Source organism: Tetrao urogallus (genome assembly GCF_951394365.1).
Source record: "Tetrao urogallus genome assembly, chromosome: 19".
Lineage (NCBI taxonomy): Eukaryota > Metazoa > Chordata > Aves > Galliformes > Phasianidae > Tetrao > Tetrao urogallus.
Genome location: NC_136832.1, coordinates 7,271,845 through 7,298,130, shown reverse-complemented (window position 1 = coordinate 7,298,130; position 26,286 = coordinate 7,271,845). Strand labels below are relative to the sequence as shown.

Here is a 26,286-nt window from a genome sequence, read left to right as displayed (position 1 = left end):
AGGCCTTTGCCAGCAGCCCTGGTTAGAGCAAACCCCTCTGTAGTTTTCTACCCACAGACCTGAGCTGACCGGGCAGCCCAGCACACACAGAACCTCTTCACACCTCCTGCTGCCTGAAATCAGTGCTGCTGAGTGCAGCTGGGGCTCAGCACAGCTCTGATTACAGGGCTGGGGCACACAGGTGCTGCTCCATCCCTGTTCCCCTGCAGGGATCTGTGTGCCACACAAGTCCTGGATCCTCCTCCCCATCCTCAGGGCTCACACTGGTGATGTTTCTCTCTCCCCATCCCTGCTTGGCTCGGAGGTCAGCTTTGCATTTGGACGTCCAGGTGAATCGCTGATTCCAGCCCAGGCTCTGCTCCCAGCTCTGCCTCTCTACGATGGGAATGAATTGGCAAACTCTTGGGAGAGGATCTCTGAAAAAAAAAAAAAACAACAACTCAGAGCTGATCGGAAAAGAGGCCGTGCTGAGCTGGATGGATGCCAACAGTGAAAATTAGAGATTTTCAAGAATTTGCTGCCAAGGACTGAATGGCTGAGAGATGAGGTTTGTCATAAAGACACCGGTAATTAATTAACAGAGTTGTCTTTGTGTTTTGGAAGGATCGTTTGTTTGGGTTAACGTCTCCGTGCGGTGTTCGTGGCTCAAACAGGAGCCGAGGAGCGGGCAGACAAAGCGGGACGGGGTGCGGGGCTGCAGAGCGGGGCTGCGCTTTGCGCGAAGCAAAGGGGAGGAAACACGAGGAGGAGGAAGAGAGGGGATATAAAAAAAAAAAAAGGAAAAAAAAAAAAGGAAAGTGGAAAAAAAAAAAAAAGGGAAAAAGAAGGAAAATAAAGAGAGGGGGGAAAAAAAAAAAAAGGAAAAGAATGAAAAAAAAAAAAAGGAGCGGAGGCGGCAACGCACCGCCCTCCCCCCGGCCCGGCTGGGGCTCCCGCAGACAAAGGGGCGGGGGGGGGGCGGTCCGGGAGCTCCTCCCGTCGGGGCGGGGGCTGCGGGGCTGTGCGGGGGGAGCAGCAAACTGCTACCCGGTACGGCGGCGGTCCGAGCCGTGCTGTGTGCAGGTGGGGCCCCGCAACTTTCCTCGGGGCGGTGCCTGCGGGGGGTTGGGGGCAGGACGCAACTTAGGCGGCGGCGGGCCCTTTGTCCGCGGGGCGATGCGGTGCGGCTGAGCGCGGCAGTGGGGCCGCACAGGGGCAGCCCTTCGCCGGAAAACTCCGCTCCGTCCCCCGCCTCCTCTTCCTCCTCTTTCCTCCTCCTCCTCCTCGGAGGAGCGATGCGATGCTTCCCCGGACGGCGGGCGGCGATGGAGCGGAGCCGTAGCGCGGTGGCTCGGAGCGGAGCAGCCCCTCGCTGAGCGGCGAGGAGGAGGAGGAGGAGGAAGGAGGAAGGCCGAGAGCGAGAGCGGGGCCGCGGCCATGGAGGAGTGGCGGCAGTGCGGGCGGTGGTTGATCGACTGCAAAGTTTTGCCCCCCAACCACCGCGTGGTTTGGCCCTCGGCGGTGGTCTTCGACCTGGCGCAGGCGCTGCGGGACGGGGTGCTGCTGTGCCAACTGCTGCACAACCTTTCTCCCGGCTCCATCGATCTTAAGGACATCAACTTCAGGCCCCAGATGTCCCAGGTAAGGAGGGAGGAGGGGGGTTCCGTGGGGCTCTTTGTGGTGTTCGTGCAAAAACTTCGTGGCACGCGTGGCTGGGGAGGGTTTGTGCCGATGTCTGCATCGTCTCCTCCTCTACCGGACCGCGGGGCTCAGCTTCTGCGGGGAGACCACGGGAACGGGCTGGGGGTGGAGGCTGGGGGTTCCGTCCCCGGGAAAGAAGGAAACTTCTCTCCCGTATTTACATCATCCGGAAACAAAAGCAACTAACAGAGCTGAGGGCTGCGTGATTACTTTCCGGGCTCTTAACGAGCCATTAATTCGGCTTTGATGCGCTGGAAGGAGCCGGCGGTCTCCAGTGCTGCCTTGGGAGGAAACTGACCTTGAGAGCAAAAGTTTCCCCAGGAAAATGAAAAATAACAGCCGCGCACATCCCGGTGCCCCGCAGTGCCGTCCCTTCCCGCAGCCCCTTCCCGCACCGGGGCCGGCTGTGGTTCCCATCCGGATTCCCATTACTCGCTGCGTTCCCTGCTGTCCCCATCGCTATTCCCGTTTCTCGCCGTCCCCCTGCCCAGCTCCCATCCATGACTCGAAGGTTTACGGGAACCGTAAAGCATTAGGATTCCATTCCTTGGAATTGTTTCGAGGTTTTGACTGTTTTGATGGAGACGAACCTCAAACCGGCTCTGGTTGTTTTGGCTTCAGATGCTCCGTTTGCGTTTTCGCACTTCGAGCTGTGCGTGGTATTTGCATGGGAATCGGGAAACGAAATCGATTGCAAACAGCAAACCAGGCAGCCTCAATCCTCTGTGCTGAGGATCCTTCGGTGAGCAGGGAGGGGGAATTACCTACTTGCGAGGGCACGTGAGATTCTGCTTATCCAAGTATTTGAAAGCTAATGTATAACGTGCTCTTGAGTTGTGCTCTGTGCTGCGCAAGCACGCTGCGGGGCCGCAAGCGCCTCTCCCTTGTTGTGCTGGAGTTCTGTGCCAAGGGGAGGTTGCTTCGGGGCAGTCCTGCCCTCTCTCCCAGCAGCACACAGCTGCGTGCGGTTGGGGAGCTGCGTGCCCAAGGACGGCTCACCTGGGAGCTGCTCAGGCCTGATGCTCAGTGTGAATACCACGAAATGATGCCTCTTCCTGGGCTGCAGCAATGCTGGGGGTTTCCCTTTAGTTCTCCGGGCTGTAAACTGAGCAAACTGCCTTCTGTGCAGCTTGTTGTGAGCAAATAGAAGCTGTCCCACTGGAGCTGTGTGGGGAGCTCTGTTAAAACACGCCGTGAATGGTGCGACCTGGGGTTGTTCTGTCAAGGAAATATTGTAGCCCTGCGAACCTAGGTTGGGTTTAATCCTTGCCCTTGGGGAAGTAACATCAGGATTAGGGATGGCAGCTGTGATCTGGGGGAGGTCCCAGCAGTTTAGGAAGGAGCTCCTGCTGCCTCAGAGCAGCTCCTGCCCCGCAATGGAGGTGGGAGCTCACAGCCCTGCTGTCCTCCATTGCTTTCTGCCTGCAATACTCCGGTGCTTCGTTGGCTTTAGGGGGAGGATGGGCAGAGCTGAGCCTGAGGGAGGTGTGGATTTTTGTCAAAGAGCAGTGATGCGTTCAGACACAGGCTGGGATGTGCAAGACAGAGTGTGTTCGAACTTCAGAGGTGGTTTTGGATGCTAAACGTGTGTTCAGGCTGACAGGCTGGGCTGGGTCACCAGCTGCCTGCCTTGTGCAGAGAGTTTCCTTCGTTTATGTGAAGTGCCAGGGGACGGAGGCACGTGTGCCAGACTTGAAACACCCAGCAATGCTCTGTCATCTCCTTCGGGGTGAATCAAATGGGGCTGTGCAGGTGCGTAAGGAGAAACAGCTTTTTGCCTGAGGTGAGCACCACTTCAAAGGCCAGAGGTGAAATCCCATCTCAGCAAAGATCCAGACGCTGTCGTGTGTTTTCTTACCTTCCCCCATCCCTGCTGGTTTGGTTCTGTTGCAGCTGGAGCTCGGGTTCAGCTCTGCAGTGGGTGAGGCTGCAGGGGTCCCGCTGTGCTGCAGAGGGGTGGCCTGGTGTCCCCTCCTTGCTGAGCTCCAGCTCCATGCTGCTGCAGTTCCTCACTCCGTGGTGCCAGGCTGTGTTCCTTTAACTCATTTATTTGCTAAACCCAAAGAGGCTGTGACCTCAGGCTTGCTTTTTTTACTGCTGGATCCCAGAAGCAGGGTTCCCTGGTGATGCTTGGCAGGACAGGGTGACCCTGTTTGCTTGCCCACTCAAAGTTGCTGAACCTCTATGGAGACATAATGAGCAGGAAGAAGCCTTAAAACCCCACTCTGTTCCGAGAGTTGGCAGATGTGAGGCTGCTGCTGATGAGCCTGGAGTAAAACTTCATTTCTGCTAATTGCTTTTGCTGTGGAGGCTGTTTCTGGAGAGGGTGGGAGTGGGGCTGCAGCGCATGCCCTCAGCGCTTATTGATCACCACGTCGATTGCAGTGATTGGATTTTGGGGGCAATTTAAGCAGTTTTGCCAGCTGGCTGAGAGCGATGCGAGGCATTTTGATACCTGAACGTGGGTGGGTGCAGCACCCTCCAGCTTGCCCTCCCTGCTCCTACTCAAAGCCATGCCCAGCACCCTGCTGCTCTTCCCATTGCCTGTCATGGTTTGGGGCAGCTGTTCTCTGCCCTGTGCTCTCTTTGTGAGATGGAGAGCTGCGAGCTTGAGATTTCCATCAATAATTAGCTTTGAATCATCACTCGGTTAAGACTCGGGCCAAATACAAATGGAACGACTTTCTGCTTGCATTCAGCATGGTGAGGCTGTTTATTTTATATATGAGGCTGTTCAGGGAAGATTGCAGATTGATTTTTTTTTCTTTTTAATTTGCATTCTCCTTGGATAAAACTAATCCTCCAAGAGAGGGCTGTGGATGTGGCACTGGGGGACTTGGGCAGTGGAACGGGTTGGGCTTGAGGATTGCAGAGCTCTCGTCCAACCTTAGTGATTCTATCTCCTGGATACTTGAAATTAAGCAGCCACACGTCTGATGGGTGCATCTGTGCACACAGACGTCAGCTTGACAGCAGTGGTCAGCTCATTAAGGGTTTTTATTTGTTGCATATTGACATCTCTTTGTGGATAATCCATCTCAGTCTGCAGTGCCTTATTAGGGCTCCCGAGACGGAGATGCAGCAAACGTAATTGGCCCCGTGCCTCAGCTGCTGCGTCGTACAGCAGTGCTGTGATGCTGCACACCTGCCTGAGCTGCAAGGCTGTCGGTCCTCTGAGAGAAGGGAATAATTTGGGATCAGAGTCCCACTTGCTGTGATGTAGGCAGTCATTCGCTGTGCCACTGGGAGCAGGTGGTTTGTTCCAAATGCCTCCCCCAGGTACAAGGAAGATGGGAGAGCGCCGGTGTGTGTTGTGCAGCAATTACTCAGGAGGCTTTGGGACTTCAGTGCCACTTGGAGGCTTTGTAACTATGATGGCTGTAATTGCTTCAATGAGTCCTGACAGCAGTTAACTTGAATGCAGTGTTACAGGAGCTGGCAGGTGGTTGAGCGCAGTCCGGCTCTGAGGCTGTACCCAGCACCATGGCAAGACAGAGCCAGCCTGGTGTGCTGGGAATGCATATAGGAGAGCATATGCTTTCCTGCATATAGGAGAGCAGTTCCCCTATAGGACAGTGTATCTGTGCTCCCAGGCAGTGATTTCCTCGACAGAGGGAGGCTGATCCCTCTCACCTCCTGCTCTCCATCTCTCCGCTGCTCTGTAGCAGCTCCAATTTACCCCGCTCAGGTCCCCTTGCTTTTTATTTACTCTCTGCTTCTTGAAGTTGAGTTCTGTTCCAAAAGCAGCTATAAAAAATGGCCTCATTACAGATCACTGTTTACTGTGTCTCACTGACTTCCCGTTCGGATGTGCTGAGCTTTACAAAGAGGGGGGGGGGGAAAAAGGTGCTCTGTTTTGTAGGGCCGAACTCGGGAGTGCCTTGCAAATAGGAACCCGCTGCAGTTTTCCTTCCCATCTTCCTGTAGCATCACTGGGAGCAAATGTTAGAGAGCACCCTGAAAGCTTGCTGGAGCTGGAGGCAGTGCCCTCTTTCTCTGCTGGCTGAGGTGATGAGGTGTGATGTGACCTGAGGCTGAAGGCTCCTGTGTGCTCTGCTGGGGTAGGAGGTGACTGAAGGTGTTGGATGGATCCTGCAGGCTGTGCCAAGGAGCATAAAAAGCAGTGAGGATGTTTTTTTTCCCCCTGTTGAATGATAGATGAGAGTTAAATACCTGCCTTCAATACAGCGCAGGAGCAATCTTGTGAATAGTTGCCTCGAAAAACACAAAGCCCCAAAACTCAGGCTGTTCTGTCACTCTTCCATTTGGGACCAAGCTTGGAAGCTGCCCCTTTCTCTCAACAGCAGGCTGACGAGCTGCAAGAATTGCTTCATTTGTGCATCCTTGGTGGTGTCCCATTGGGCTGGGGTACCACCAGGCAACAGGCATCGTGGTGCTTGGTTCCTGCAGGAGATAAACTGCTGTTCTGCAGTAGTGATACTGAGCTGCTTGGCTCTGTCTGGTCCCAGTGCTTGAGCGAGAGATTAGGCTGCAGGATTTGAGGCTTTTGCTGGAGCAGGCCAGGTGTGCACCAGGGTTACACTGTGCTGAGAGGAATGGCTGTGCAGCCCTGGGGGGCTGAGCATCACCTCCTGGGTTCTGCAGACCCGATGCTTCCTTCTGCTCCTCCGCAGCCAGACGGAGCCCAGCTCTTGGCTGGGACAGAAATGTTGCTTCAGACTGACCCCAGGGCGAATTGTTGATCTGCTGCTTTGTCCATTCTTAAAGAGACAGAGCTCTTTTCTCAGCGCGGCGTTGGAGCCCTCGTGCTGCCGTACTTCTCCACTCAAATTCCTCTGATCTCAGCCCTCCCGAGGGATTCTCTCAAACTATGCTGATCCCGCAGCTCTGTTTTCATTGTTACTTATTTATTTTGAGCGTGGACGCACCTTCCTAGAGCTGCATGACTGCTTTCTTCCTCCCTCATGCAGGCTTGGCCCTCAGTTGCATCCTTCACCTGAAACAAGCTGAAAGCACAGCAGTGAGCGCAGCTTCCCTGCTCAGCTCCCACCCTGTGCACCTGTACTCTGCACCCCCAGGATTCTGCTGTATCTGAAGCTGTGTTCCATCTGAAGTTGTTTTCCTAAGGAGAAGGAAAGGCTTTCTTCCTGTCTCAGGGCAACTGCTAATCAAAATGAGAGTTTTCACAACTTTCAAACCCACTGTTAATTAAATGACTTTTCCCAGCGTTGCGTTTCCTTATCAAGAACAGGGCAGCCCGGAAAAGCTCTGTTTCTAATAAAAATGACTTTTTACACTTTTTTTTTTTTTTTTCCCCCTCCCCTCCTGTTTTCTTTGGTTGCAGCTCAGTGTTGTGTTCCATCCAATGATGCAACCCAAGGAGCGGCCGCGTTTGTCCTCCGCCCTCTGTGAGCTCTGCAAGGGGCCGAGCAGAGCTCTGCCAAAGCAGCCAGCAGAGCACAGAGCTGTGTGCGCAGCAGAGCCTTGCTGCTGCAGCAGTTGCTGTTGGGGTTGGGAGGTGGGGATGAGTTTCATGTAGCTTGAGTTTATCAGTGGCCCTCAGCTGCTGAGCCCCGTGAGCACGGGCACTTTGTGTGGGTAGCAAACCTCTCCCTAGAGGTGTGATTTTTTTGCTGTTGGGTGTGGGGCTGTTGAGGAATTAAGCTGCTGCAGGCACCTTTCCTGTTTCTGGTTACCTTCTATGAATATTCTGCTGATATTCCTCCTGGGGGTGTGAATTCAGACCATTTTGGCTGAGTGCAACCTGATGGGTTTCCTCCTTGTTAGCAGGAAGGTTTAGCCGGGGGTGTAACCGTTTGGGTTTATCCCTGTGAAGCCCTTAAGATGAGTGAAACATCTGAGCCTTTTCTTTCTTATTTCCTTGTGTCAGAAGGTGTTCATGCTCTAACAAAATTCTGAATGACTCATCAAAGACACTGGACAAATCTGGGTGCAGATGGGTCGCTTTGCAGATCCGTAGCAGAAGTCACCGCAGAGCGCTGTGTCAGCCACCAAGATTCCTGGGCTGTCTAAAAAGCCCTGCAGAGCACATCTTGCCACATCCTCATTGTCCAGTGTCGTTCCCTTCCCGCAGTGCCCGATGTGATGGCTGGAATGGCTGGAAGCCTTTCCGTCACCAAACAAAGGCTGCAGCCTTCCCACTGTCTTCCTTCCGCCCTTCTGCACGTTGTCGCTTGGGTGGCAGGAGATAACGCAGGATCTGCTCTTGTTGTTTCCTAACTCGGGGGACTGCCCTGTCTGGGCAGCCAGCATCCAGCTGGAAGGTCCTCCTTCGCCTCCTTGGAAAGCCACCAGCCTGACTCATATCCTGACTCGCTCTTTGGGTCTGGCTCATGGGTGTTGTGATGGAGCAGAGCGTTGCCTGCGGTAGAGACCCGCTTGGAAATCAGCCTTTATTTGCTGTGACACCACTTGACATCTCAGGTTTGAATTTGCCAGGTCTGCCGGACGTGGGGAGCACCTCTGGTTGTGCAGTGCCTTGGATGCCTGTGTTGGGAGCAGCGTGAACCTGTGCTGACAGCTGACCTGGGGCTGAACCTGGTGCAGTGATGCAGATGTTGACAGCTGTGCAGGATGCGATGACAGCGGGGTGGTGTCTGTGGGGTGGGGGGGGGTTCACACCTCAGCTCACGCTGCCAGCTCTGCCTTCATCAATGGGGGAGGTGGAAAAGTTCCTCTAGAGGAAATTTGCTCTTTCTCTTCAAGCCCTGTGCTTCAACGCTGATGGAGGGGGGGAGTAAATTGGCCTTTTTATAGCATTCATATCTTTTGCTGTGTTTTATGGTAGCTTACTGCTAAATGGAACATCTGGTATTTGAAAGGGAGTGGGCAGGGAGCAGAGCAGACCGAGAAGGGGAGGAGCAGGAGGATTGATTTGTGTTTGTGCTGCAAACACAGAATTGTCTGTGAAATCTGCTCGACTCCATGTGCATGACAAAAGCATTTGGCCCCATGGGAGGGAGGAAAAAAAATGCCCGAGCCTTGAGCACACATCAGCCTTGCTCTGGGGCTCGCAGATGGGGGATGCTGCTCAGTCACTCTGGGAAACACCGTTGCAGTGCTGTGAGGGTCAGGCAGTGCCCTCGCTGAGCATCAGCAGACTGCTTTGATCTGAGACGTGCTTTAGTGACTGGTTTGCTTTCTAGGAAAGGCAGTTTGCTTGTGTTTATCAGATACGTGGAGTGTGTGCAGGAGTGACTGCATTCGTGTAAGGGTATATGTTTGCCTTACAGGGTTTCCAAGGCAGGGTTCACCTCTGGCGGAAGCAACATGAGTGGGGGAGATACTTGTGAATGTAGCTGTATGTTTATATTTTGTTATGTGTTTGTGGAGAGCAAGTGTGCCTCAAACCCACATGCACAGCCTGGTGGTTCCCCAGGACAGGCAATGTGTCTGATACCTGGGGCAGCCTTGCGTGCCTACTGAGAGCCAACGTGCTTTGGGAAGCACTTCTACACGTCAGTGATCTTCCAAGAAAGCTGCTGGTGAGCCTCAGGAGGAGAAAAACAAACAAGTCTCGTCTTGGGGACCTGTGGGGGAATTGTGACTTTCAACAGCAAATAAAATAAAATCTATAGTAAACCCAGGGTGTTGCTTTGAGGGGCTTCCTGCTTTGATTTTATAGCCCAGCTTCCACTTCTCTATCCATGCTGCAGAGCTTTGAGCTGTTCTTTGGGGCTGCCAGGGAGGAGCAGGGCTTTCCTTGCGCACCATTCTTTGCTTGTTGTGCTCAGCTCTGGCCCCAGTGCTGGCAGCAGGGAGCACCCAGAGGGCTGGATGTGCAGCGGGGCTCCTCCAAGAGGATTTTCCCATGTTAGGTTGCAGGATGTGAAATGCGAGCATTGCACTGAGGTTTGTGGGGTCACAGCACCGGGTGCCAGGAGGTGCCGCTCCCAGGGGAGCGGTCATGCAGCAAGCTGGCCCTGCTCATCATCCCCATGATTCACCCCATAGCTCTCTGCGTGGGTCATCTCCTAATTGGGAAACCGGTTGGAGGCCCAGCAGCATGCCCTGCATTTGTGCAAATATTCTGTGTAATGCAGATTTTCTGTGTAATACTGCTTATTGCTGTGTAATTGATGGGCTCCATCACCACTGCTTCCCAGCGCTTTGCTTGGCACCTCTGTGCATCATCCAGTCTGCATCTCCCTGCTGGGAACTTGGTCTGAGGGCGGTTAAACATTCCCATCACCTGATAGCAAGGCACGTTTCTTGCAGCATGAGCAGCAACTGCGGTCGAAGGCCATGAAGGAGGAGAGATGAGGCTGTGATAAGGCTGGGAAAGGCCGCTGGGGTTGTAGGGAGGCTGTGCTCTGCTCTTCGTAAGGTTTTGCAGCCTCATCATGTGTGGGTTCACGTCACAGAGCTTTGTCCACACTGGGGAACGCCTCGATGCTTTTCTTATGAGTGACAAAGGTTAGAGGTGGTTCCCCTTGTCTGGGCAGCCTGATAATCTCGTAAGGCATTATGAGGAAGCTTTAATGGAGCTGCGGTGTCTGCTTGAGAGGGTTTTCCTTAGCCAGGTTGTCACAATAAGCATTTCTAATTAGACAGATTTAATTCCAGATCTTTGTGCTCCCCCACCCCCGCTTTCCCTCTTTAATTATATTTGCTAACGTGTTTAACAGCTTTCCCTTCAGAAAAGAACAATTTATGCAAAGGTCATAAACAGATTCTGGCACTAATTACTCCAGGAGTTGCACGGGGGAAATCAACTCCGTGGGGAAGGCTAAACCTTTCTGGGCTGCAGTGGAAGGGATTTCATCTGCACATGCCCAAAGCTGGGCACCCACTCAACAGGTCAATCCATCCATGTTCGGGCCCAAGTTGTAAAGCTGATTTCTTTCAGTTTGGGGCCAAATTGATGAATGGCATTGCGTCCATCCGTGGTGACATCTGTGGGTGTTCCTGCTGGTGGGTTTTTGGTCCCGATCCGTTGTTGGTGTTTGGTGGAGGGGTGGGATGGATGTGAGCCCCTCCCCATCACAGCTGCTCGCTGCCCAGCCTGGCTGCTGGGCTGGGTTAATGGGTTTTGTCACCTCTGCATTTTGGAGCAGCTGCAACATCTGTTCCGAGTGATAATAAAGCAGTGCTGAGGGGAAATTAGCATACAGCTGCCAGGGTGGGAGAGAATATAGGAAAAAAAAAAATGGAATTTCTTGATGGAAGATGATGCCTCATTGCATTTTCATGTTTCCTGGTGGTTTTGGCAGCATGAGCAGAATCTGCTCCTTTGCAGTGGAGAAGGACAATGCCACAATATGGGCTTCTGATGGAAATTCTAAATTGATGTGCCCCATGTTCTGGTGCTTCAGCCAAAACCAGGAGTCCTTCTGGCTCCTCTGAAGCTCCTATGGTGCCATGTCTCTTAGTGCTGCTCTTTGCCAATAACTTTGCATTGAGGACTGGCTCCATGCTGGCCATTAAACCCCATTTCTGTGACTTTATTTCCCTGGTGTATTTCCAGAAGACCCGGACCCTGAAGTTCTGTGATGCGAGGATTTAATTCTTCCTTAAGGGAAGGCAGACAAACAGGCGTTGCCATCTCTGCTTTGGGGAAATGCGTAGAAACGCGACTCAAGTGCTCTCTGCAGTCTCGTAAACTTGAAAGCAAAGTTAAAATAAGCAAGGTTTAAAATGTATAAAGCGGAATATTGGCAAACAACAAGCGGGTGCTGTCCTGCATCCCCCCCCTCCTTGTGAGATAACTTAAAAGGGTGGAGGTGGGGAGCTGCCTTCAGCATGGGGATCCACCAAAATAAAGCTGGAGGAGCGAACGGTGTTATTGCTTAGGAGGAAAGCTGTGCTGTGCCAAGTGGGAAAGGAGGAACTGCTCGAATCCACCTCGATTTCTTCCCAGGCAGTTCTCCTAATGACAGTGCAGGCTGTGAAGATCCCTGAAGATAAAGATGAGGTGCTGGGTAGTGTTGTTGCTCTGTACAAACCTGTCATACAGCCGCTCAGCACTGTTATTTGTACGGCTCCACTAGTGCCATGCAGGAGGAGCTCCCTGCAGGTGCCTCTGCACAAAGGGGTGTTTAACTTGTCTTTGTGCTGGAGGTAACATTAATCACTGCTTGGGTTTGTCTCTGTCAGAGCATCGGGCTTTGTTGCTCTGGAGAATACACGTGGAGCTTCTTCTTGCTTGCAGCACTTTGTTAGGGCTGTGTGAGCCCTGCTTGGTGCTGTGAGCATCCTCTCAGCGGCTCCGTTCCGGGCTCTGAGTTCTGCTGAAGTCCTTATAGTGCCCTCAGACTCGGGTAGGGAGGAAATAGGGGATGTGTACGTCCTTTATTTTTCTCCTTGGGTCCTCTGGCTGTTGTGGTTCTGCTTTTCCTGCTGTGAACAGCAGCTTTCCTTTGCCAATTTTCTTCCCCTCCTGCCTGTAAATAAAAGCAGAAACTGCAATAGGAAGGACTTGGTTCTGCCAGATGGTTGCAAGGACTCTAAAAAAGAGCGGGCGATTACAGATGTCGCTGCTTGCTTGTAGTGTTTGGGATCTGCAGGCTGTGTAGGGTGGTCCGTTTGGGTCCAAAAATAAAAGTCCCAAAGCAGAAGATGGAAGGGCTCTGTGAAGGCCCTTCTGTTCCTGGGAAAGCTAAAACTGCATTTGCCTCTGAGGGCTTTCTTCCCCTCCGTGAGGCCCGCAGGTCTCCATCAACCAAATGCTGCTCACTCCTTGAGTCCTGGGGGGGGAAATAATTTTCATAGTGCTAGTTTTCTTTATTAGTAAAGGGTTGCGTTTTGCTTCTTGAATGCAGCCAGAAGCCATGATGACTTTGTGTGGAATGTTCTTTATTCTCCCCTCCCTAAAAGACATCAGCAGTTGGAGGGCCGCTCCTCTCTGGAGCTCAAGGAAGTGCTGCTTTGAATAAGAGCTTTTTGCTTTGGAAGCTGCACCTCAGAGAGATGCTTTATTTCCCCTGGTGTTTATGGCCATGTAAAATACTCTGTAGTCTCCAATTCTGCAAAGTCTCAATTGCGGTGTGCGGAGGAGCGATTTATTCCTAACAGCTCAGCCTAATGTGTGCTGTAGTGATTTTAACAGGAGCTGGACCCGTCTAAATGTTTGCTGCAGAAAATCTAAAAAGCATCACGTTGGCTGCTCAGCACTCCTAATGACTTCTGCTCGGGGTTGTGCAGAGCTCAGTGCGTTTTATCATAAAATCATAGAATGGCCTGGGTTGGAAAGGAGCACAGTGCTCGTCCAGTTCCAACCCCCTGCTGTGTGCAGGGTCACCAACCAGCAGCCCAGGCTGCCCAGAGCCACATCCAGCCTGGCTTTGAATGCCTGCAGGGATGGAGCATCCACAGCCTCCTTGGGCAACCTGTGCCAGTGCCTCACACAAATCAGTACACTTGTGCTGTGCAAAAGGAGGGTTTGGAGGTGAAGTGTGTATAAGGTGAGGCCGGTGTCGCAGCTCAGCGTGCAGCCAATTTGGAAGGAAATGGTGACATCTTCTGCATGAGCACAGCCCCTGAGCAGCAGATCCCTTCTCCTGTAACGTTTGCTCTGCCTATGCACGGTCTGGTTGAGTTCTCAGTGTGTTGATGGAAGCAGTTGCTAAGAGGATTAATTTAAAGCAGAAGATAACTTTTCATTAGTTGTATGCAGCCTAAATAGTGGAAATGAGTTCATATTGAGTGGCTCCAGGAAAATAGCAGAGGGTTGCTGTCCAAAATGGACAAGCAGGCTGCATTTAACGGCATGGTGACACTTAGCCACGTCAATAAAATAACTTTAATTTGCAGGTCACTGGGCTTTTTGTATTCTTTTAGGGCCGCTGCCTATCCAGATGTATCGACCTGCTCCCATTTGAAGCTCTGAGCGTTGTCCTTCTGCGTCCTGCCCATTTCCAGTGCTGTGAAGTGGGGTGGATGGCTCTGGGAGGAGCGAGGGTTAATGGCTGTGCCGGGCTCAGATGCTGCTCCCCACTTCCCTGCCCCTTCTGCTGAAGCATTAGCGGTCCGGCCCAACAAGTCCCCAGGGTCTCATCTCCCTTCTCCACTCGTACCAAATTAATTAGACCAGCACAGCAAAACGAACCCATCCCTAACGCACTCCGCTCTGCAGATGCAATTACGCCCTTCTACAGAGTTTATTTTAGATATTCCAATTAGGAGAGTAAGCTGTGCTCGTGTGGGCTGTCTGCTGTAACTGTTGCTGTCTGGCTGGTAAATACATCATTAAATTCTGCTTTCAGGGGAAATGCTTGTCCTAGTGGAGCACCTGCGTGTGAGTGCACCAGGTCCGTGCAGGGGTGGGGAGAGGAGGCTTCTGAGCATAGCTGCCTCTTCACAGCTCACAAATTCCAGTTTACTTTTTTTCTTTCTTTTCTTGAATGAGTGTAAATTGAAGCATCCCAAGTGTCTGCTTTTCTACTGAAATATTTAAACAGTTTCTTTGTGGTAGGCTACGATACATCCTTGATAGCACGGGTTGTCACAGTATCAGTAGGGATGGGAAAGACCACCAGGATCACCTAGTCTGAGCATCCACCCACCCCACTATACCCAAAGGAAGACTCACCTTGTGTGCTAAGTCAAAGCTTTAAGCTGCGTGGCCAAAAGCATTGGAGACTTTAAGCAAGAAGGGCAGAGCTCTGGGCAGCCTGGTCTTCTCATGGTTGGCGACCCTGCACATAGCAGGGGGGTTGAAACTAGAAATCATTGTGATCCTTTTCAATCCAGGCCATTCTATGACCTTCACCTCTCCCAGGTGTTTCCACCTAGGATAAACATCAGGGCAGGGCATCTGCTGGGCTGATTGCAAGGTGCTGGATTTCTGCATCCCTCAGATCCCTTTTTTTAAACATAGGTGAGGTTTCTAAACCCACCTCTAGCCTTGTTGATGCCAGCACTGAATACTGTTGTGCTGATGCAGCAGACAGGCAAGTGTTACAGGCTGGAAAGAGCAAGACAAGTATTGGATGAGAAAGTAGTGTTGATCTTGTTGTATCACCAGTGTATTAATATAATGAACAACAGAAATATCTAGAGCCTTATTTCCTCGTCATCTGTGGGCTCTGTTCTCATTGCTGGTTCTTTCAAGCCAGGCATCAACTTTTTTTCAGCAGCTTTACCGATGCTTTACCTTCTGTTTTCATCACGCACGGAGCACATTGGGTTGGGCACAAAGCTCCCCACTGTTTCCTTCGTTTTAGGACTCCCCTGGATGAAAGGTCATGGATGGGGACGTGCCCAGCTCCATGCCTGGAGCATGTGCTGTGATGGCTGGCGTTCGATACAAACACGCCTTTGAAACCTTCAGCGCTCAGTCATTGCATAAAGATGCCTTCAGTTCGTTTTGGCACTGAATCGTTTCACGCTTTGGGGAAACTTCACAGCGCAGCATTAATTTTGGCCGGAGTCTCTCGTTAAATCCCACTTTGCAAAAATAACTGGAAATGGAAAGTGATTGCTCTGTCTCTTTTTTTTTTTCTTTTTAGTAGCGTGTTTTCTTCCCGTGGTGCAAACGGGGGTAACTGAGAAGCTGTAAAGCTGGGCTTCAGTGGCGCTTGTCCTCTCCTTCCCTGGAAAAGGCCTCGTGCAAGTGATCAGTGTGGGGTCAAATCACAGCTATGGCATCTCTGAGTCCTTGGGTTTGGTGGATGTAGGGGCCTTTAGCTTAGCTCAGAGTACTTAAACTTCAAACCTTTCACTCTTGCAATGAAAAACAAAATTTAAAAAAGGACAGACACATTAGGATGTCCAAATTCATTGTGATAGCAGTGCACAAAGCCCAGCTTCTTAAATAAGAACCTCCACAACCCATCATCACAGCGATGCCAGTGGGCTCCCCATCCTTCACCTGGTTGAAGTTCATCTTAATTTGTACCTCGCATCTGTATCAAATGGGATTTTTAACCTTCAGCTTTCCTGTCTGGGCCTCCCAAGCTTTATGAGACTTACCGTTGCTATTCGGTTAATTAATTTCCTTGCAGTGTTGAGGGGTGAGGAACTGATACCCTGAATGCAAATCACAAAGTGCGCTTTGTGCACTAAGAGAAACAGTGCTAACGCCTGCATTTGTGGATGGTTTTCCTTTCCCTCATATAGAGAAATGGATTTGGAGCCATGAGGAGAGAGCCAAGTAGGATTTGGGGGCTGAATCTCAAGCCTGTTCAAGTTGAAAACTCATGGAAGGCTTCTGCTGATGCCTGGGCAGTTCTGAGAACTGAGCTGTGTTTTAAGACTTGGAACTCTTCTTTTGAATGTTGAATGTTTTCTGACCCTCTCTGCAGGGAGGAGGAGCTGAAATGCAGGGCCTTCATCCCAGCTGGTCGCTCTCCTTTCCCACTGTCCCTTCACACTGTGAAACGGGCACTTTGTCAGCAGTTTGCCCTGTTTTAATGGATGTGGCCAACGGACACGTGGCTATGGTTCCTTGTACAGAGGGAGGTGGTGGCAGAGACCTCCGTGAAGGCAAAGCACATTGATTGCATCAGTGCTCCAAGCTACATCTGTCTTGATGTCTGTTGCTTTATAGAAAGCAATTGAGTTGGACAAGCAAAGCTTGCTGTGCTAAATGCGTGCTGCCTGCTCCTGATTTACTTTCTGGTCTTTACAGAAGAGATCCCAATGGGACACACTGCGGATCTGAGGTGAGGCTGGCATCCCCTGGGTTTCCCCTCTTGTCCTTAAAGATGAGTGTAACGCAGTAGGCTGTGTGTCTGGTGAATGTCCAAAGCAAAAGCTGAGCCACAAGCAAGCAAACAGCAGCAGAACGTGTGAAGCCAGAGGTGCTCTGGCTGCTGCGTGCAGCTCCCATGTGCCACCACGATCAGAGAAACATCCAGAGGCCCATTAAAAGCACATTGTGAGCTTAATCTTGCACGGTACAGCCTAATCTCATATGCAGGTCTGCATCAGCCATCTGCAATGTGAAGAGTAGGGCTCTGGTTTTAATTACTTGTTGAAGAAGAAGCTGGGGGATATCTTTCAGCATCATTACCCGGTGTCATTAAGCTCAGTTTTTGGACTGTTTGTTGTCTGCTTCCAATAATGCCATCCCAGTCCCCAGGGTGTCACTTAGGAGCAGTTTCTCACTGAGCCCACTGGCAGAGGGTTGGCAGCCTGATTTCAGCAAGGACACACAGGTAAATGTGGGCTTGGGCAAAGCCCAGCAAGCTCTCTTCTATTCTGCCAGGGCAAACCAGGGCTTCCTGTGCTTCAGCACTGATGTTGATGCTGAACCGTGATCTCTGGATCTTGTCAGGCAGCAGCAAGACTGGACAAATCACGATCCATTAAAGCCTTTCAGCCCCCCAGCATTGCCATCCCGGAGGTACCCAGAACAGCCTTTGCTGCATATCCAATTTCTAAGATTTCTTGCTGACACTTGTATCGAAATGACAGGATTTTCCAATTGTTCCAGGCCATTATGCCCTCCATCAGCGATTTAAAAGGTAAAAGCTGCAACAAATGCAGGGTTATAAATATTTCTCATGGCTGTGTTCTTGCTTTTCAATCGCACTTTCCCTGTGTGCGCTGTGCTGCTTTGGCTCAGTGGGATGAATTGCGTCGGGAGATGGGTTTGTTCAGCACCTCTGATTCCTGGCAGGTAACCTGGCACTTCTTGCAGGGAGGAAAACAACGCATTTGGTTGTAATTTCTGAGGCTTTGTGAAGGGGAAGCAAATCTAATTGGAAACGGATCACCCCAAATCACGCCTGCGTGGAGAAATGATGCTTGAATAACGCAATGGCAGCTCGTACAAAGCTCTTGCCAGAAAAGTCTGCTGGATGTTGAAAGATTGCATGCCACTGGTCTGATATCAGAGCTTTTGAAATAAGATTTCCTAGGGGGCTTTAAACCAAAAGCGTGCAGCATCTGCAGCGAGACAGATGTGTGCCTCGAGCTGGGAGCAGGCCTGCCCCAAATGGCTGCACTGTCAGTTGAGGGTGGGCCAAGATAGCAGTGGGCACGTAGGATTGGGCTCAGATGGAACTCATAAAGTTGACACAAAGGTCTTGAATTCAATGTGCAGATTTGGTTGTTATTTCACGGTAGTCCGCATAGCAGAAATGATGTTGCAGTTAGGTATTACAGGCATCTAACACAGCTCCTACCCCACGGTATGTTTCTAAAGTCAAAGCTTCTCTATTCAGCATCTTGGTTTTAAACAGAATAAAGGTTTTCTGCGTGTTTTATGAGCCAGCCCAGACTCGCAGCTCCTGCCCGGGGTTCCCTCTCACAGCTCTGGCCCCAGTGCTTGACGTGACAAGGGCTGATTTCCCCACTTGGCTGCCGTCGCTCCTCTCAGGGCATAGCAGAGCTGTTCTCATCTCTGTCCTGTCAAGAGTTCATCACGGCCCAATTCCTCACCCATCCCAAAGAGCAGAAAAACAATGACTGCTTGGAAAGTTCTGTGTAAGCATATCATTCTGGTGTAACCCTATATACAGTTACGTAATTACCCGTTTTCTTTAACAGCAGCTGGATTCTGCGTTACAATTTGATTGTCATGGTTGGGACAAGCCCTGTCCTAAAGCTGCTGGCCAGAATGTTTTGAATTTTCTTTGCTGCTAGCTCAGTGCGTGGGAAGGAGTCTGATTTCTTGATCAGCGACAATAATATATATATATATTTTTACCTATGGTTGTGTTTCATGCATGATGAAGCATGAGCCCTGGTGAGGCAAACGGGAGCTTAGGACTTCATGTCAAGAGCAAAAAGCCAAATGATTCCTGTTTGTTTCTGGAACCGACCTCCCTGATGGAGCTGTGCCTCTTCCAGCAAGAGGAGAAATGAGCTGGGCTTAATGAGTGCAGCAGGAGACTCTGCTAAGGGTGACAGACATGGGCAGATGGAGCAGTGCCTCTGAGCCCCTGCAGCCTCAGACCTTGTGTTTCGCTCAGTCCAAGCCAGGATTTGGCAGTGTGCTGTTAATGTGCCTCAGAGGCAGCCCAGTGCTGCTCTTGTGTGGGAGAGGCTGAAAGAAGCCTTTTTGTGTTTGGTCTCTAAGGGCTGTGGATAAGGATGCAGGTCTGTCCCAGTCCACGAAGGCATAGCACGCTGCTGCTGTCCAGGCTGGTCCTGCCATGCAGCACAAAAGCAGCCAGGGAGGGGTTTTCATGGACCAAGTGCTGATCTGGGATAACCCAAGGGCATTTGTCAGCCCAGGTTTTTCCAGGATGAGTAGGGATGCAAATTCTCTTCTATTTAGCAAACAGTGCTGCTTCCTCACTTTCCTAACACTAAGAATGTGGCAGGTTCCTCAAAGCTGTGCTGTCCTTCACCCAGAATTTCCCTCTCTCAGAGCTGGTGAAGACTTACGCCTTCAGAAAGGATCAGGCCCATCTGCTTTTCCCAGAGCTTGTGCTTATTCCTTTGCAGATTTCTTCCTTGAAGACATCCCACAAGATCCATCTCTGAATATCATATAATCAGCATGGAGAACTGAAGTAAGGTTTTCCAAATCCTCAGTGCCAAGGTTTCAGCGTGGTGGGTTTGCACCCTGGCTGCTCTTGTTGCATTCGATGGGTTTTGGCAGCCCTGGGGTTGTGTGGGCTGAGAAAGGCAGATCTGCAACCATCTCTGATAGAAAGGCTGGGGCAGTTGGGTGAAGCCTTTCCCTTCCCTCTGCTATGCTGGCTTTCCCCTTGGGACCTTTGCCTGCAGACCCGGGAGGACTTCACAAAGAGGGGAAATGCTGTCCCCGGCTGCAGCCGGCTGCTTTCTTTGGGAAGTCACAGCTTCCTTCCGCCCATTTACAGCCCCTGTGCATCGCAGTGGCAGCGCGGCTCTGCCGGCTCCCTGGCATGCTCACAGCAAACCTTCCTGGCCCTGCTGCCAGGGATGGCTCAGCTTCCCTCCAAGCTCAGGGAAGGTCATGGATGCCGTCAGAACGTGGCCCCTTAGGATGTAAAGATTGTGTTTTCATTCCCCTACCCTAAACCACCAGGCATTACCCCGTTCCCTCCTCCAGCCCTGCGTTGTCATCTTGGGTTCATCAGACACCTGATGGGGGTTTTGTTCTGGATATTGCTCACTTTTCTCTGAAGGAACACGTGTAGTGGGTGAAGTGAGCCTGCTGGCTCAGCCTGCAGCAGCCCCTGAGGGTTTGGGGTCAGCAGAGCCCCCATAGGATGCAACAGGTTGGGCTTCTGCAGCTCTTACAGCGCTGGCTGGGCCTACAGGGGGACTTTCCCCTGTGTTTTCTCTATGTGCACGTCAGTGCGTTTCTTCTGCATCTCTGAGTAATGTGGATTTAATCATTTGATGCTACGCTGCATCTCTCATTCTTCCCACGTCCTCAGAACATCAGCCACCTCGGCGGTGCTTGCCCTCAGTCCTTCCTTGTTTCAGTAATTGATGCTTTGTGGGGAACCCAGGGGCTTTGCTTAATGTTCCTGCCGACTCTGGCTCAGGGATGACTTCCAGCAGTACTTGTGTCTATAACTGATCTTTGTGACTTGGGTGAATTTAATAGGTTACTCTGGGACCTCCCACTATTGCTTTTTGTTTGTTTGTCTTAAATTGATTTTACAACGTTCTGCATATTTGGGCATCCAATACAGAACCTCTGTATTGTTCTCTGAGAGACCTGCCTGGAAGCCCACACGTTGTGAACAGCAGCAGTTCCCACAGCTGCCCAGAGCTCTCTGCTCACCATACCTGTGCAGGAGCGAGGAGAGCAGCAGGCACAAAGCAGGGCAAGGGCTGTACCAGGTTCCTCCTGCTCAAAGCAGGAGCTCCTAATGATTGTGTGCTGTCCCCGGAGGATGAGACTTCAGTGACATCTTGAGAGCTGATGCTCCTTGCTGGGAAGCACCTTGGCTTGCTTCTGCTCTTCCCAGTGACCAGTAATTGTTGTTTGCTAGAGGAGATGATTGCTACCCCTCAGGTGCTCTTCTAGGGTTAATAAGGGCTTGTGGGTGGTGGTGAGGAGACAAGCTGTGGTGAAGGTCAGTGCTTATCGGTGTTTCGGTCTCGTTAATCAGTCTTGCTAAGTGGAATTTGCCCAGTCTGTGAGGCTCTGAAATGGGGAGAAATAATAGCACTAAATTGTTTGAAAAATAATTTTGTTCTCCACTTCTCAGTAGATAAATCTGCTGTCCAACAACCTGAAATTTAATCTGTCCATCTAAAGTAATTGATGAGCTGCGACTTGAATCCAAATGTGAATGGGAGGGGAGATTTTCTGCAGAGATGCTTTTGTATCACTTCTGCAGCTGCTGCTTTCTGCTAGAGACAATGGGATGGAGCAGGGGAGCACCAGAGCTGCAGAAGGTGCAGGGCTGCTGTTTGGAACGGGACATGAGCTTCCATTGTGCTTGTGGCTTTAATTACTGCTCCCAAAATTCACTGGTAAAGCCTTGATGTGGAGGAGAGCTAGACCAGGCAGAGATACTTGGAGAGATAAGGAGGTAAAGGTCATGGATTAATGAGCGGTGGTCAATGCAGGGTTCTGGTAGCTCCAGCCCTGTGGATCCTGATGGGCACTTGGATGCTCTTAGACTTTCTAACTGCTCCTGACTTTGAAACAAGCAAAGGGAGTGTCAAGAGCTCTGTGCTTCAGCTGGCTGCCGGCCTGCTTGTGCAAGCACCTGCATGGCTCTTATCTGGGCTTCGTCACTCTTGTTGCCTCTCCAAGTGTTAAAGCAGCACGCGGGGAACTCAGCGTGACTCGAAGTCAGCCCTTTGTTTTCTTAAGAGGTTTAGACTGCTGCGTACCCGTTTCACCACTGATGATTGCAAATTCCATATTTTCTCAATGAGAGCTTTTTTCCTTTCCCGTTTGTGACGGCCGTGATAAGCAGATGCTCACAGCTCCCCCATTGAGGGCTTTCTTTTCGCCTGGTGTGTTTGGGCTGTGTTGGAAGTCAGATAAGAGGAAATCTGACATCACAGTCAGGAAGTGCTAAAGAAAGTCGCTTTCGTCATTCGTCATAGGTTATCTACAATGGTGAAGCTGCAGCATTCCTTGCATGCTGCAGGGCCCATTTAAAGCCCACGGCTTTGGACCAGGTTCAGCAGCGTGGCTCTGTGCCACCCAGAGTTATTGTACGTGGCTCCAGAGCACTAACCCAGCCCTGCAATCACTGCTTCCCAAAGAGACCAGCTCTGAAAAGCTGTGAGCTTTCACATCCCACACCAACAAACCACCTGCCCCACTTTTTCCTTTCCCTAAATTCTATCATTCGGTTTCTCTCGGGGATCCCAAGCCTTTCACTAGGTTTGCGCCAGCCCGAATGTAGGAATTGGGGTCTGCTGATGAGCATTTTCCAAATCCCACCTTGGGCTGTTTGGTTGCTGAGCAGACACTGCAGCGTTCACAAGCTTCAACCCAGAAGCTGCTGAGGAACTTCTATGCGCAGGGCTGCTGTCATCCCATGATGTGATGCTGAGATTTGCACTCGCTGAGTTTCTGCAGGGCTGGTGGCAGTTTGTTTACCTCTCTGCAATGCAGCGTGCTGAAAAATAAGCAAATCTGTTCTGAAACTTGGTGTGTGCAGGTGTTGGGGCCCTTCTGCAGCCAGCATGGCTCAGGGGCTGTGGTTGCTGCTCATTACCACCCCCAGCAGCGATTCAGGGCATTCTGTTTCTCCAGACGTTTCTTGCTCCTGTTGCTGGGCCTTTGCAGCGTGTCTTTAAACAGATGATGGGGCTCTTCTGTGATGCCTGTCATCTCTTCCTCGATGCTTGTCACTGTGTGAGCTCGGTGGCTGGCTGTGTGCACACGGTGTCTTTCTCCTGCTAACTCAGCAGCTGGTGGCCTGATGGCTCCCAGGTTGGAAGTGGGTGAGCAAAGACACTTGGACACAGCCCGTGTTGGAAAAAGTATTTGGTTCTGTCCTGCAGGCACAACCCAGGGTGGGAGCCCTGCCATGGTGTGCTGGCATGCTGTTGGAAATGGTCAGGATGAGGCATTTCATTGCCTTGGACATGCAGTCTCTGAGATCTCTCAGAAAGGAGGCAGTGTGAAGCTGGAGCTTTTCGTGGAATCAAAAATACATTATGTGGAAGGTTCAGGATCTGGCATCCTCCACCTCCAGCTCAGCTGAATACCAATGCTGTGCAAGTCAGTCTGAAGTGAGCCCTTCAGCCATCCCTTCTCCCCAAGCCCTGGGACCTGCAGGGGTGCTCTGCTGAGAAATGCCCCTTGCTGTGTGCAGTTGTGGCTGTAACCTGTGCCAGTCACGTTCAGAACTGGAGGCTGAAAAGGATTTAAAATAAACACGTGCTTTGAAATCTGAAATCAATGGGGCTGCCATGTGAGAGCAGCCATAGGCCTGCTGCAAGCAACCGGCGTGCACAGGATGTGAATTCCTGCAGGCACCCAAAAGACAAAGTTGTTTCATAACCCGTATCAGCAAGAAGTTGTAAAGCGGTTCCAAAAACCCTTTCTGTCTAGACAGGTTATATTTACGGCAGCATTTATGTGAAATAGAGGAATGCCCCAGAAAAACAGAATTGTTTTCAGTTTCTGCCTCTGGTGCTTGTTTGTCTAATGAGAGCACTGATGTGATGGCTGTGCCCGGTGCTGGGAGCTCAGCTTCACGTGGAGGGGCTGAAGGGGAGGAAAGGTGATGGGGTGTGGGTGAATCCATGTGTTGGGAATGAGGTGGTCCTGCAAATCCATCAGCACCGACCTGAAGCATCATCCTAACAGCAGTGATGCTGACGTGCTGCAGTTGTGCTTACAGATGTAGTGAGTACAACTTGTGCAGGGAGCTGCCAGCAGGAGCGTGTTGGAAATGGTTAAAAGCTCAGCGCTGGGCTTCTGTAGCCCCTCAGCTGTAATTTATATTTGGGTTAAGGCTTGAAAGGGAAACATTCTGGCTTGAGCTTTCCAGCCTTTCCGCAGTGTTACCTTATGTTTGAACTGTGAAAGTTGTTTTTCAAAAGGGTGTTTGTTTCTGCTGTGCAGCTGAGAACACAGAAGTCCTATCAGGGCACCAGGAGCCCGACTTCTCCAGGAACAACAAATAAACCAACGCAAGCGTTTTTCAGTGCAAGTCCCCAAGTTCCTATTAACTTGTCACACATGAATTTAGCTGGGGGAAATCTCCATTCAAATCTGTGCCCGTCTCGCTTATTTTTTTTTTCTTCTCCCTTTTATATTTTCCTTTCTCTCAGTTCCTCTGCTTGAAGAACATCCGAACCTTCCTAAAAGTGTGTCACGACAAGTTTGGGTTAAGAAACAGCGATCTGTTCGACCCCTTCGACCTGTTTGATGTGCGGGACTTCGGCAAGGTAAGAGCACAGCGCCTGGGGGATGCGAGGGCTCAGTGCTGCTGCAGCTCTGCAGGTTTGTGCCATGCTGTCGTGAATGTGGGAAGGCTTTGTGATTTTTTTCTGAGCAAATTCTGTGCCTTAACCCATGCATCTGGCTTGTGGTAGCTTGAATATCTGGGGGCTGATTCTGCTGTGCATTAGTGAATTAGGAGAGCAAGCACTCGAGCTTTGTTCAGGTTGCAGAGCCTCTGGGATCAGCCTGTAAGTCCATGGGAGATGGCTTTTTTGGGGGGGATGTGCTTCAGGGTTTTCCCCAGGTGTGTGTGTGTGCAAATCATGCACTGTCCACCCCAGCTGCTGCTTCTACCACGAGCACAACAGCCATACCGAAGTCACTGTCAGCTCTGCGATGGGGCGCAGGGAGTTTCTGAAGCGGTCAGAAAGTTTCACGCCAAGGCAAAATTAGCAGCAAAGTGAAAAATGCATATGGAGGGTTCTCCCTCTCATTACCCCCACTGGGTGCTGGCTCTGTTGGTGCTTTGTCACCCAGACAGGGGGGGACTGAGCGTATCCTGGTGTTGTGCTGCAGCTGATGGGCAGCACTGAGTGCTGCAGGAGCCCCAGCTGTGAGGGAGGAACATCCTACGTGGTTCTGATAAGAGCCTGTTGTTCTGCTCCCTTTGCTTCTGACATGTAAGGCATCAGGAGTGCACTGTTACTCTGATGGATTTGGAGCTCAGGGAAGCTATTACATGGGACAACTGCTATATTCTGCAGTGGAGAAGGTGTGAAAAGATTTATTAAAGCTCTCTCTCTATTGTTTTACCTCCCTGTAACTGCCAGGCATAAGCTGCTTGAAGGCATCTTCTCCTCCTCCGATTATCCAAAGCGTAGATTTTCACTGCTGATGGGGATGTATTATTTGATATTTATTGCCTAATTTATTTCTGGACCATTATCTGGAATGTGCAATCACAGGGGCTTGTTTTATGAGTTTTTTAATTTATGAAATACAAGGCAGCTCTTGTTGCTCTGGGAATAGGAATGCACAGAGGGCACCTTTTGGGCTGGGGAAAGAAGCGCCGCTAATTGAAACGCTGCTTTATTGTCACGTTTCTCTCGCTCTGTGCTGCTTCACGTCACCATAGAAGCCCACGAGCAGAGCCTGGTGGGATGCAACTCCTGGAACGTGTCAGCTGAGCACAGCTTTGTTTCCTTTGTGTCCTGGTTTAGCTTCTCCTGACTCCTCCTGTTTACTTTTCGGAGGTCATTGAGGACTTTGCAGCCTTTGGTCTGTAGCAGGGGAAGCAGATGATGTGCTGTTGGCTTTTAACCCGTAACAGTGCCGTTTTTGTTGGTTTTTAAGAGGCTTTGGAAAGGAAAAAAAACTTATCACAAACTTCAGAGAGACCCAAGCGTGCTCGGGGGCTGGGATCGTGCTCACTTTAATGCACCCTATCTTCAAACAGCCTCACGTGGTTTGCGAGGCACAGGTTCTGCGCACTGAAATCTCTTCCTGCTGTGGCTGTCATGAGTTCGGTGGGATGTCAGCTGCCCCGAGTCCCTCTCAGAATGTCCCCATTGTCTTTGCCACCTTTCATTCCCACTCGATCCTCAGATCTGCGTTCAACAGCGGCAAAGCAAATAAACAGGGAAAAATCTGCAGCTGACCGCAGCGCCTTTCCGCTTTGAGCCGCAGTCCTGTGAGCTGAAAGAGCCTTCAATTCACGTTCCCACTGGCCAAGGGCAGACTTCACACACAAAAAATCCTCCCCCAAGCCATTCATTACTTATACCAGTAGTGCGTTTTGGCCTGTGAGACGCTTTGGCTGTATTAGAGACTTTCAGAGCGGTGCGTAGGAATTAAGGACTGTTTAATTACATAGGGAGCAGTGCTGGGTGGTTCCTTTCTGAGGGCTTGAAAGCAGTTATTCCTCTCCTCCAGACCTGAAGGCTGGTTAGACAGCAGTCACCGACAGCACTCGGACTTGCTGAAGTGTGATTAGCAAACAGAATGTGGCAGTGGGGACTCTCATCCCTCTTTGGGCTTTAAGCTCAGGAAGTCGCTGCTTCCTTGCTGCCAGCAGGAGACCAGCTGGAGAAATGGGATCGCTGGCCATGTGGGCTGCTGCAGCCCAAATCCCCACGGGGCTGAAAAGATCCATCTCAGCCTTCGTGGGATGTTGGGTAATTGGCAAGCGCGGGCTTCTGCGGAATGGATGTGTCATGGTTCTTGTAATCGGGGCTGCAGTGTTTCCCAGTTACCCCAGGGAGCTGAAGAGCCAATAGCTGCTCACAGCCAATATTTTCCTGATGTCCAGTTGTTAGGCAAGCCCTCTGTCGCAAGGGGAGGGCTGTGCTTCACAGCGTAGGTTGCCAAAAGTGACCTGCCGTGCTGACTGCCCACATTTCCAGTTTGTAAACGCTTTAAAAGACCAAATT

General features: G+C 51.1%; 1 protein-coding gene across 1 annotated transcript in view; it reads left to right on the top strand.

Annotated features, from left to right (window-relative positions):
* Nucleotides 1-1,416: 1,416 nt before the first annotated feature.
* Nucleotides 1,417-26,286, top strand: part of VAV2 (vav guanine nucleotide exchange factor 2) — a gene marked incomplete at both ends in the record, with an annotated part of 97,032 nt that continues 72,162 nt past the window's right edge. The window contains 2 exons of the mRNA XM_079544870.1: nt 1,417-1,620; nt 23,746-23,862. Of these exons, the coding sequence (XP_079400996.1) occupies nt 1,417-1,620; nt 23,746-23,862 (321 nt within the window). The remainder of the gene's footprint in view (nt 1,621-23,745; nt 23,863-26,286) is intronic.